The 13,178-nt window shown below is 46.6% G+C and overlaps 1 protein-coding gene across 2 annotated transcripts in view; it reads right to left on the reverse strand.

Moving 5' to 3' along the window:
• Positions 1-3,756: 3,756 nt before the first annotated feature.
• Positions 3,757-13,178, reverse strand: part of Incenp (inner centromere protein) — a 30,567-nt gene continuing 21,145 nt past the window's right edge. For both annotated transcript variants that reach the window (XM_046445553.2, XM_046445552.2), the window contains exons 13-18: positions 12,794-12,916; positions 11,719-11,882; positions 10,113-10,188; positions 9,843-9,950; positions 7,828-7,978; positions 3,757-6,469 (exon numbers count right to left, since the gene is read on the reverse strand). In XM_046445553.2, coding sequence (XP_046301509.1) covers positions 6,255-6,469; positions 7,828-7,978; positions 9,843-9,950; positions 10,113-10,188; positions 11,719-11,882; positions 12,794-12,916 — 837 coding nt within the window. In that variant the 3' untranslated portion in view covers positions 3,757-6,254. The remainder of the gene's footprint in view (positions 6,470-7,827; positions 7,979-9,842; positions 9,951-10,112; positions 10,189-11,718; positions 11,883-12,793; positions 12,917-13,178) is intronic.

Here is a 13,178-nt window from a genome sequence, read left to right on the forward strand (position 1 = left end):
CGAGCTGCAGTAGCTCAGACTCTGGTTTCATGTGCTACCATCCAGGTTTCTACAGATGTCCAAAGGAGCCTCAGTTGAGCTCCAGAAGACTCAGATGATGACTGCAGCTGGGGCTCCGGGTCATCTGTAACCCCCGGAATACAGGTGATGGCTTTATATGGTTTATATCTAAAATGTTCTTCCCCTCTCTCTCTCTCCCCCCCTTCCATCCCCCATCACGAAGTGAGCCTCTTGCTCAACCACATGTTCCCAGCCAAAATGTTCTGCCTTGCCTCAGGCCCAAAGCAATGGAGCCAAATGACCAGGAACTGAAATCTCTGAAACCATGAGAGAAAATAATTTCCTCCTCCAGGTTTTTCCACAGGTATTTTGTCACAGCATCGAGCTGCTGACAGAAGACTGCTTCCCTTCTAAGCCTCCTCTGCCTTCTTTCCTAAACCTTCTCTAGGAATCTCTGCATCACAGAAGCCCAAAGGGAGCAAACAAAGGCTATAACGATGGCTCTGGCCAAGCAGAACTCGCCCAGCATTCAGACTACCTCGGCTCATGGCCCCCAACCCCACTACAGCACGTGGACTTGGGCTTGGGCTGTCACAAGCAGATGGAGTCAGAAAGGTTTGTCCACCTCTACCTGAGCCTTACAGGGCAGCTAAGTAACTCGGGTTTGACAAGGATGTGTGTCGGGTAAGGAAGGGGTGGGCCACAGTGAGGGGTGGGGTTGGCAGTCAGGGACTGGTCTTGCTGAGAGCCTGGGTAAGCCTGTGTTGCATCGCTCTGGCTAGGTGGTGAAGAGGGGCCCACTCTGTAGGACAGGTCGTGTACAGCATCCCTCCAGCAAGGGGGAAAAAACAAGTTGGTGGCTAACAGTGACTTTTGAAAAGCAGAGGGATTATACATGACAGTAGAATCCATGTATAACTAAAAAGAACCAGCAAATTTTTAAAAAGCAAAGGGGTTTAATTTTGATGAACTATAATTTATTACTTTTTTATACTTTATACTTTTTGTGTCATGTAAGAAATCTCTGTCAAACACAAAGACACTTAAGATCCGTTTCCTGTTTTCCTCTAGAAGTCCTTAACATTTTTAGCTTTTACATTTAGGCCTATGATCCATCATAAATTAATTCTGATATATGTAAGGACATGTAATGATTTTTCAAATATATCCAACTGGACCAGATAAGATGTTGAAAAAGTATGCCCCCCACACTGAACTTCCTTTTTACCTTTACTGAAAACAAACCAATTAGATATGGTATAGAACTATTTCTAGACTCTTAAAATTCCAGATCTCCATCTACCATGATGCCAATACCATACTGTCCTGATTTCTGTAGCTTTGTATTGTCTTAAAAAGTCCTGTTGTGTGACCTCTCCAAATTTGTTTTTTTTTTTTTTTGTCATTTGGGTTATTAAAAACTCTTTGTAGTTAAATATGAATTTTTAAACTAATTTGTAATAAACTTTTACCCTTCCATCCTCCAAAAAGGAGGATATTGGGCTTGGTTAAGGTTGACTAAAATCATTGGGGAAGACTGACATTTTAAAAATATGGAGGATCCAACCCATGAACACAGTATATACCCCATGTCTTCATTCATTTCCCTCAGAAATGTTTTGTTATTTTTCACTGCATAGGGCTTCAGATCTTTTTTTCCCTCAAATTTATTCCTAAGATTTTGATATTTAACATTACTGAAACTTCTATTTTTATTTGAATTTGATTGCACATAGCCAATACACAGAAATACAATAACATTTTGCATATCATTCTTGTATCCTGCAACCATACTAAACTGACTTACTACCTACCAGCCTTTGGTTAATAATACTGGATTCTCTAGAGGTTATCATCATTTGTTTTTGTGCTAGCAATTGAACCCTGGGCCTCTCATGCCAAACACACACTCTGCCTCTGAGCTACACCCCCAGCCTCTGAAGATCCTTTCCAATACTTTTTTTTCTACTGCACTCTACAACCTCTAGTGAAATGCTCAGAAGTAGAGTCAGCATCCTTGCATTGAGCTCAGTATAAGGACTGCATTCAGACATTCACCATTTAGTATGCATGTTAGGTTTGTTTTGTGGGTTTTTTAAATAGAAGCTTTATCAAGGTGAAGAAATTTTCTTTAAATCCTAAATGTACTTAGAGCCTTTATCATGAGTTATTTGCATAGAATTGTCGAACTTGTCCATCTACTTAGTCATGATTTTCCTTTAGCATTGTTAATGTGGTAAATTTCATTAACTTTCCAATGTTAACCCTACCTTGCATTCCTGAAATAAATCTCACTTAGTCTGTTACCCAGTGTATTTATGAAGGTATTTTGTAGAATCTGATTTGCTAAAATTTTGTTGAGAATGTGTTTATGTTCATGAGGGATGATGATCCAATTTCCTTGAAACACCTGTGTGTGGTTTGGGGATCAGGGCAATACTGGCCTCAGAAGACTCACAAGTGTTCCTTCCTCTTTAGTTTTCAGAGAGAAGTTGTGTAAAGTTGGTATTATTTCTTCTTTTAAAATGTGGTAACAAGTACCACTAACACCATCTATACCTAGAGTGTTCTTTGTGAGAGGAACTAAAAATCAAATTCTCTTACAAATAGGACTACTTACACAACTCACAATAGCTAGACTGTGGAACCAACCCAGATGCCCTTCAAAAGAAGAATGGATAAAAAAAATGTGGCATTTATACACAATGGAGTATTACGCAGCACTAAAAAATGACAAAATCATGGAATTTGCGGGGAAATGGATGGCACTAGAGCAGATTATGCTAAGTGAAGCTAGCCAATCCCTAAAAAACAAATGCCAAATGTCTTCTTTGATATAATGAGAGCAACTAAGAACAGAGCAGGGAAGAGGAGCAGGAGGAAAAGATTAACATTAAACAGAGACATGAGGTGGGAGGGAAAGGGAGAGAAAAGGGAAATTGCATGGAAATGGAAGGAGACCCTCATTGTTATACAAAATTACATATACCAGGTTGTGAGGGGAATGGAAAAAAAAACAAGGAGAGAAATGAATACAGTAGATGGGGTAGAGAGAGAAGATGGGAGGGGAGGGGAGGAGGGATAGTAGAGGATAGGAAAGGTAGCAGAATACAACAGTCACTAATATGGCATCATGTAAAAATGTGGATGTGTAACCGATATGATTCTGCAATCTGTATTTGGGGTAAAAATGGGAGTTCATAACCCACTTGAATCTAATGTATGAAATATGATATGTCAAGAGCTTTGTAATGTTTTGAACAACCAATTTAAAAAAAAAATAGGACTACTATTTCTTGAGTAAACTGAGATAATTTCTACCTTCCAAGGAATTTGTGTTTATTTCATTTAAATCATCAAATGTGCTGCCCTAAGTGTTTCAGATAGTCTCTAATGATCATAAACATCTGTACGATCTGTAATGGTGTGATCTCTCTCTCCTGACAGGGGTAATCTGTTATATCTTTTTCTCCTAACCAGTCTAGACAGAGGTTTATGAATTTTTTAAGCTTCTCAAAGAAACAGCTTTAATTTTCTGCTGTTTTTCTGTTTTCTCTCTCTAGTGTCACTGAATTCTGCTCTACTTTGCTACTTTTCTTCTTACACTTCAATTTGATACTGTTTTTCTACTTTGGAAAAGTGGAAATAGAAATTATTACTGAGACCTTTTTACTCCTATCATAGGCAGTTAGTCCTATAAATTTTCATCTGAATATTACTTTAGTTGCACCATAAGATACAAGGCCAACACACAAAAATCATTTGTAATTCTATATATCAGCAATGAACAAGCATAGTTCAAAAATTAGAAAAACAAAACTATTTACAATAATGGCCAGAAAATAAATATTTAACGAAATATGTACAAGATAATGTATGCCAAAACTACAATGTGCTGATGACAGAAACTATAAAATGTGAATACATGGAGACATATCACATGCACGAATCACAAAACTCACTATTGTAAGTATGTGAATTTACCTCCAAACTCATCTACAATGAAATTCCAATGGAAACCCAAGCAGGACTTTTGTATAGATAGACCAATTCTAAAATATATGTAGAAAGGTAAAATTAATAGTAAAAACAAATTGGAAAGGAAAAAGAAATCTGGAGGGTTTAAATTATCAGATTTTGAGATTATTACAAAGTATGGCAATCTTGGCCATGTGGTTTTGGCAAAAGAAGAGACACAGATGAATGAAGAAAAAAAGTCCTATATAGGCCCAAATGAACGTGGCTGACTGATTCTTGACAGAGATACCAAGGACATTCAGTGGAGGAAGGACAGTCTTTTCAACAAATGGTGCTGAAACAACTAGACATCCGTCCACGTGCCCCAAATAAAAACAAAAAGCATGAACCTCACACTTTAAAAAGTCATCTCAAACTAAAAGTTATCTCATGTCTAAATATAACATTTAGAATAAGAAAACATTCAGAAGGAAACATACAAAAGCTTTGGGACTTGACGCTAAACAAAGATTTCTTTTGGACATGACATCAAAAAAGTATAACCCATAAAATGATAAGTAGACTTGCTGAATTTAAAATGTTTGCTCTGTGACTGGAAGTAAATGAAAAGGCAAGCTGCAGAACGGCAGAAAATAGTACAGAGCACGTATCTGGCAGCAGACTTGTATTTACACCATGCAAGGATTCTTAAATTCAATGGTTAAACAACACAATTTAGGACTGAGTGAGACTTGAACAGATTCTTCACCAAAAATGATATACAGAAGGCAAATAGGCACTTGAAAAAATATACACCCTTTTCAGCCTTGAGGAAATATTAAAACCATGAGACACCACTACACTCCTATTACAGTGGATAAAGAAATACGGACAACATCAAATGCTGATCAAGACACAACTTAAATTGCCTTTCTGTTGAATAAGTGCTTCTTGGACACGCTGTATCAATATGCTTATCACAGTGAAAATTTGATGTTATGATTTCAGACAAAGACATGCTCTCCAGTTTACTTAACGTAAGTTTCCAGTCAGGAGAACAGATGAAACAAATCTGCATGTCCACCATATTTGAATGAACTGTAAAATGTTTTTCTTCGCATGGGCAGAATCTTCTAGCTTTGGTTTATCATGTGAGTTCACCATTTCTTTTCTTTTTAAAGCATTCTGCTATTTAGCCTTTATTTTATCCTAAAGTAGGGGTCAGGAAGTTTTTCTGTACAGGTTCAGACAACAAAAATTGTCAGCTTTATAAGCCACAAGGCTTCTGCTGCAAAACGTAATTCTACCCTCAAGTGAGAGCAGGTGGGGACGGACAGACTAACCAGCATTTCCAATCTGCATGTTCCAATAAAACTAAAACTTGACTGTGGCTTGATCTGGCCCATGGGCCATAGTTTACCAACCTCGACTCTAGGGACTTAGAGCAGCAGGACACCTAGTAGCCAGGACCAGGGCCACTCTTGATTGGCACCAACCATTTAATTAGCAGCTGTCTGGTCTCAATGTTGGGGCACTCTCCCACTGCCCTGGTCCCAAGGTGGTCTCAAAGGACCTCCTTTTTTTCTAATCAGAGCTCATGCACTTGAACTCTTTCAAGTCCTTTCACCACCCATGCAGCAAGGGTGGAGCCTGAGGAGTAGCTAGGCTGAGGGACTAAGTGGCAGGGCTGTGTCAAGGCCCAAGTCTTTCCAAAAGAATGAAATTCCTTTACTAACAGCAAGCATCTTCACTGCCCCATCATGAAGTCATTAAAGTGTCTCCCCGGGTATCGGATTCAGCCCTCAAGTCAGTACCTCTGGAGCGGGATCCCCCCACCAGTGACCACGGAGCACACCCAGATGAAGGAGCAGTGCCTTGCTTCTCCAGACCGTCTGGTGGCCAGAGACACATGCCTGCAGGACCAGGATCTGGGGCATGATGCCGCAGAGCCTGGTCTTCACGACATCCACAGAAGGCTGGAAAGAATGCACTTTATTAATCTACCTCTAAAACTCTACAGACTAAAATTCTGCTGAATTGTAATAATCTATTTACACAGTGCTGCCTGCAGGCTGGTTGGGGCTGGGCCTGCTTCCTCCCCAGCCATCCACTAAGCCCATGGCCCCTGCAGGCCTGGGGCCACCTTCCATCTGCAGCACAAACACCCGCACACCAAGGAGGCTCACAGCCACCTGACCAAGCCCTCAGCACTGACAGACCAAGCAGGAAGATGTCAGCCAACACAGAGACAGACAGACAGATGGGCGCAGAGACAGCAGAGAGGCCATGGGCCTGCTTCAGTACTTCTTCAGATTGTGGACCAGGATGCCAGGGGTCCTGGTGCCCTGCAGGGGCGGCGAGTTCCAGACAGCCGAGCTGGTGCGCTTGTGGTAGCGGGGCTTGCTCTTCTTGAAGATGTCCTCCAAGTCCAGCGGGAGAATGGGTCCAAAAAGCTCCTTAGTGTCCGGTGGGTTAAAGTATTGAGAGATGAAAGTCTGTGAGAGCTGGGCGCCTACGTGGAATGCAGAGGCCTGGTCAGTGTCTTAGGTGCTCCATGAGGTCCCTGTCCCTTGCCCTACACACAGCCCTGCCACTCTCGCCACCCTAGCATGCCCTGCCCCTGCTCCTCTTGCAGAGCCTTCTTCAGGCTCACCCGCCACCCACACCAGCTCTTGTTCGTCTGCAGTCCTCTGGCAGCTGAACCAAAGTTCCCCAAGAGCGGACAGAAGCAGGTGCTTTATTTTCCCGTTGTGTAGATGGAAGACTTGCCCCAGGGAACAGAGTACGTGGCTAGTGGAGCCGGGCGTGAAGACAGGTCTCGCCCAGAGCTGAAGCACCAAGCGAGCCTCCTCGCCTCAGAGCACAGGCTGACAGGGGACAGAGCTGAGGCCGTGAGAGGGCACAGCCCTGCCAGCAAAGCTGAGGAAGACCCTGAGGGATCAGAGGTGGGAATGTGCACCCAGCACTTGCCGGGCAGCGGGCACCACTCAGCACTCATTGTATTCCCCAAAAATCTCCTCAGCCAGGTTTTACTGTTAACCCAGCTAACAGATAAGTAAACTGTCTAAGGTCAACTAAGCTTAGGTGGCTTCTCTGCTGGCACTCGCCCCTGCTCACTGCAGCCTCTTGGGTGACTTGACACTTCTAGTTCGACCAAGATTCCAGCTATCGTGGGGTTCAAAGGAAGTGAAACTGACAAAAGCAAGCTGTCTTCTGTAGAGCGCTGACCCCCTGTGGGATTCCTGGCTGGGACCGGTCTAGCCCTCTGGAGGTCTGCATCCTGCCCGGACCCCAGCACACACCCTGCAAACCACTACTGATGGCACCAGGCCCTGCTCCACGCCGGCAGGCCTCGCACCCAGCCCAGGGCAGCAGTCTCACTCGCCCGCACGCTGTTTAGATGCTGGGGCCTGTAAATTCCAGGTCAAATCCTGATCAAGTGTCCCGTGGCCCTCCTCCAGGTCTTTCCTGCCATTCCCAATGGCTTGAAGCCCCTGGCTCCAGCTCTTGGCACTCTGCCTAAACCCTACTACCATCCTCAGCCCGACAGGTTGCTTATGTGGGTCTAAGCCTCATTGGCCCTCCTGAGTGGGGCTCTGAGAGGAGCTTGAGTCCATCAGAGCGCCTGGTAGCATGCCTTGCCTGGGCTGGCCACAATGTACTCATTAAGAAAACAGGCACCCACCACCCTAGGCTGGTCCTCAGATGAGCCCACAGGCTCCATGCAGGCTTCTTAGGCCAGTTTCTCAAGCTGTCAACCCCAGCACAATAGCCTGGCCACCTGCAACAGTCTACCTGCCACTTCCAGGGCCTGAGAAAGTGAGGAGAGGCAACGGCCTGAGTCTCCTGGGCACTCTAGGCCCTGCTTACCTTGGGCCCAGAGGGGAATAGGCTTCCGGGGGTTGGCCTCATCATCAGTAGAGTCATCACTATTCAGGTCCATCCCATAATCCTCTGTAATGATTTTGGGGTAGGTCCTGGGCCCTTGTGGAGTCATTTGATATGAGGTACAAACTGGAGACTGGGGGGAAAAAAAAAAAAATCAATATGGCCATCACCTCCCTTCCCCTACCTTCCTACATCCCACCACTGGGGGACGCTGGGCTCCAGCCACCTTCCCTCACCTCACAGGAAAAAACAAAAGGTTTGGGGTCACATTTTAATCTTAAAAAGTCACAGAATACATACTACTCTGCATATTCGTTTTCCACACAAATATTTTTCCAGGTCAGTATGTCCAGATCCACCTCTCAGATCCATGATCTTCAACTTAACCCTCCGACATAGATGGACAGACCCAACTTCCAGTTTTCAACATCTTAACTTTGCTGCAGTGAAAACCCTTCCTTCACACTGTTTTGTTTGGTATCATCACTGAACTGAAAATAGCTGAAATGCTCAGCAGGAGCTGGCTAAATTCTAATATAAAGAATGGGGACACAGACCTCAAAAATAAGAAATGCACAGGGGGCAGAGCTGGGGAGAGAGATTGGCCAGAATACATTGTTATATTGTGTGCCTGCACCAACACGTAACAACAAATCCCATCATCACTTACAACAATAATATACCAAGGGGAAAAAATGTGGAAAAAAAATTAAGAAATGCACATGTGTTGATATCTCACTTCAGTTAGAAGGGCAAACATCAAGAATAAAACAAAAATAAATGTTCAAAAGGGTGTGAGGAAAAACGAACATTTTTACACTGTTGATGGGATTGTGTATCAGTACAACCACTATGGAAATCAGTATGGCAGTTCCTCAAAAGACAGGAATGAAACCACCATATGACCCAGCTATGCCACTGCTCAGTATCTACCCAAAAGAACCAAGCCAGCGCACTATAGCAACACAGACACGCCCATATTCATAGCAGCACAATTCATAATAGCCAAATCACGGAACCAGCCTTTTTTTTTTTAAAGAGAGAAAAGAGAATTTTTTTTTAATATTTATTTTTAAATTTTTGGTGGACACAATATCTTTATTTTATTTTTATGTGATGCTGAGGATCGAACCCAGTGCCAGGCGAGCGTGCTACGGCTTGAGCCACATCCCCAGCCCCTGGAACCAGCCTTGATGTTTACCGATAGAAAAAAGGTATATGTACACAATGGAGTTTTATTCAGCCGTAAAGAACAAAATTATGTCATTTGCAGGAAAATGGATGGAACTTGAGATGATGTTAAATGAAATAAGCCAGATTCAGAAACTCAAGGGACATATGATTGTCTCTCATGTACAGAAATTAGAAAGGAAAAAAGAAAAAAAGGGTGGTGGGAGGGGGAGGATCTCATAAAAATAGAAGGGAAACCAGAAGAACAGAGGAAGGGTATCAGAGAAGGAAGGAAGGGGAGGGAAAGGGGAGGTAATGGGGAATGAGACTGATCAAATTATGCTGGGTGCATGTACAAATACATCACAATGAATTCCACTATTCGTATAATTATAATGCACCAGTTTAAAAAACGGGGAAAAAAAGAAATGCACGTGTTGAAATGTCTATAATATACACTAAATGAAAAAAGAAAAATCAAACTTCCAAATAGTATATGGTCATACTCATTTAAAAATGTACAAGTGTATATGTATGGAAAAGTACGTCCATGTGTTTGTGTGCATGACCTGGTTACATATGTAAAACTCTAAGATATATATTGAGTTTAGTAGTTTCCCAAGGGCCCTTTTTTTAAACTTTATACTTTTATTAAAACTTTTTTTTAGTAACAAATTCTACTTTTAGAATATAAAAATAATATACCTATCAAAAACAGTAGATACAACAAGGAGGTGGACCATCCTCCTTAAGGTCCTAACTTATAAAGCCCCTGTCTGGACAGAGAACAAGAGCGGGCCCCTGGCCACCCTGGGCACTGGCCTCACCTGCACATCTATGGTCACATTCAGGCCCTTGCTGGCTCCAGTCGCCTTCTTGGCTTTGCGCGCCTGCTCCTCCTGCAGCTGCTGCTCAGCCAGGCGCTGCTCCTCCTCCTGCAACCCAGCCAACAATAGGGTGTTATGTATGTGCCCCACTGCCACCCCAGGCAGCACAGCAGGCCAGGCAGGCTCTGCGCCAGAGACTGAAATCAAGCTACCATCTCCCCAGCCACAGCCCAGCAGGCCCAGAGAAGCCCGCCCGTGACTTCCCCCTACCTTCTTCTTCTCCTCCAGTTCCCTCTGCAGTCGCTCCTTCTGTAGCCGCAGGGCCTTCTCCCTCTCCTGCAGCTCCCTGAGTACCAAGCAAGAGCCTGTCAGGGCAGGAAGCAGAGCCCTGGCCCTGTTCCCACCCTGCTAGGGAAACCAGGCCAGTGGGTATGCCTTAGAGGATGGGATGGCAAAATGGGATACCAACTCAGAGCCACAGCTGCACTTTTACCCCAAAGGCAAGGTGTCTGTACCCTGAAGGGCCCTGCCTTGGCGATCACTAGCATGCAGTTCCCACTCCACCACACAACTCAGGTCTCAGCCTCACTCTTCTCTTATGCGATGGGACTGTAACACCTTTCTTCTAGCATTGTCACAGAGTCAAATGAAACCTGCTGTGCTACCTGCAATCATTCTAACCCACAGGGCAGACACCAGCTCAACCCATGAAGCAGAGGAGGGGCTGTGATGGGTCTGGCATCCCCTCTACAATAAACTAGCTCATGACCTTGAACAAGTCACATAACCTTTCTGAACCAGTTACTTCCTCTGTGAAGTGGAGCTGATGGTTCCTAAGCCACGGTGAGCTTCAAGTGAGGATGCAAGAAGTGTGGGTAAAACACAGCTTGGTACCCACCACGGCTACCATTATAATTATCCTGTCACCCCTCGTAGGGTGACAATACCACCCTGCACTATCCAATTCTAAAACCACATTAGCTGCCACCCCTTTCTCCTGTCTTGGACTTCTACCTCCGACTCTGTCCATAGGACCAGGGACGACTTTATGTCAATCAATAAGCACCAGAAGACAGCACTATCACAGTACAGCCCTTTGGCTGTGACTCCTCACTTCTCCATTAAGCCTGTATCCACCACAAAGATGGTGTTTCCCAGGAGATGGGGCAGGAAAGAGGACAGCTGCTGGGCTACACACACACGTGGGCACAGTCCTCTTACATCTCCTGGCCAACAGTGAGTGTGGCTTTTGTCCCTGACATCCCCAGAACCCCAGCGACCAGGCACAGGTGGGCCTCAGGTAACTACTTGGAAAACTAACTGCGGAATCCTATCCTGCCTCACAGAGACCACTCCTCGGCACAGCCAGCAGGTCCCAGGGTTCATGGAATCCAGAGTCCCCAAGGTGGGGAGCTGGGGTGGGAGGCACCCTGGGTCATCCTCATCATCAGGGGGTGTACATCTGGTGGGGGCAGGGCCCCGAGTGCTGAAGGCCCCATGCTGCATCACAGAGATCCCTCTGGCCCAAGATGCCAGTTTTGTTAACAGAAAAAAAAAAAACCTGTGGGCTTCCGGTAGTCCCAGCCCACAGCAGCCCTGCTGGGAAGTGCCAGCCTGCCTGTGGCTGAGGAGAAGACACCAGAAAGGCAGCACCACTGCCTGCAGGCAGAACAGAGCCGGAGCCAGGCCACCCCTCCCATGGCTCCTGCGTCTGCTGTAGACAAAGTGCACCCTACTCGGAGGCCAGCGGCCATGGGCACCCGGCTCTGAAGGTAAGGAAAGAGCCTGCCAACCCAAGAGAAGCCGGGAGCCACACTGGTGACAAGGCACCGTCTCATCCCCACGCAGGGAAGGCAGGCTGTGAGCAGGGCCTCACCTCTCGGCCTGGAGCCGCTCCTGCTCCCTCTTGCGCTCCTCTGCCAGCTGCCGCTCCTGCTCGCGTTGCTCGGCCAGCCGCCGGGCCTCGGCCTTGCGCAACCGCTCCTGCTCCTCCTCCTTCTTCCTCTGCAGCTGCTCTTGATGGCGCCGCTCCTCCTCTTCCTGAGACAGCCATGCAGAGGCGGGTAAGGGCACTCTCGCCAGCCAGGGCTCCCAGGGAGGGAGAGGCTGGCCTAAGGGGTGAGGGGCTGTGCCAACCCAGGGTCCTCTGGCACAGGCAACGGCAGGGGCTAAGCCGCCAGGTGGGCTGCCAGGTGAAGCTCTGCGAGCGCCACCATGGCCAGGCTGAAAAGGCCTCTGGTGACACCAACAGAGGCAGATTCAACAAGCAAGGACAGAGGCTGGAGCTAGGCCCACCAGCTGTGTAACACTCAGTAAGTCACTTAACAACGCTGGCCATGGCTTCCTCATCCATAAAATGGGAACAAGAATAGTACCTGACGCCCCAGGGAGTTGTGAGTTCACCCACATGACACTTAGGACAGTGCCCGGCACAGAACTCCCTAATGACAGAGTCCACTCCCTATAGGAGTGAGACACAGTTCCCAGGGAGAGGCAGGCCCCTCCTGTTGGGAGGAAGGGTGGCTCTAAGGGCAATCATGTGGAAGACTTTTAGCACATGCCAGATACCGCCTGACGACCTCACATCAGGTGACACTTTTAACCTTCACAATAACACTATCCAGAAGATACTGCTCCCACTGCAAGTAACAGAAGCAGAGAGGTCAGGTAACCTGCCCAAGGTCACACAGCTAACAAATGGCAGAGCTGTGTCAGAAGTCTGACTCCAAATGCATGCACCTCACCCTCAAAATGCCCTCTTCCTCAGAGACAGGGGGCAGGTTACAGTCACCATCCCCACCCCCGAGGTACTTGCTGTTCCTCCTCCTGGGCTCAAAGCAACAAGATCCACCAGAATCAACCCCAATAGAAGGTGTGCCCAGCAGGTCCTCAGGCACCAAGGCAGTGACCTTCCTGCCCGCCCCCTTCCCTGCAGCCCTCCTGCATCGCACCTGCTGGAGCCACTTGAGCCTGCGCGCCTCCTCCTCCTGCTTCCTACGCGCCTCCACTTCCTCCATCTTCTTGGCCGCCGCCTTTTTCTTGGCCTTCTCCTCTGCCAGCCGCTCCTCCTTGGCCTGCAGAGCCCACCCGCACATGCTCATTGGTGGAGGCCCTCACACAGCTCCACAGAGTAGGGCCCAGAACTCTGCGTGATGGGTACCGGTGCCACTAAAAACCGTGACTGCTCCCCACAGCCCAGAGAAAGGGCAACGGCCGCCATCCAGCGGGTCAGTTCTGCCCACTCGCAAAAGGCTGCTGGGAAAACCTAGAGCCCAGAATCTCAGCCCTTGGTTGGTTCAGAATGGCCTTCAGGGCCCACGATACAGACAGGATAGC

This window comes from Marmota monax, unplaced genomic scaffold, assembly GCF_021218885.2.
Source record: "Marmota monax isolate L192 unplaced genomic scaffold, Marmota_monax_Labrador192_F-V1.1 WCK01_AAM20220418_F8-fsc00038, whole genome shotgun sequence".
NCBI lineage: Eukaryota > Metazoa > Chordata > Mammalia > Rodentia > Sciuridae > Marmota > Marmota monax.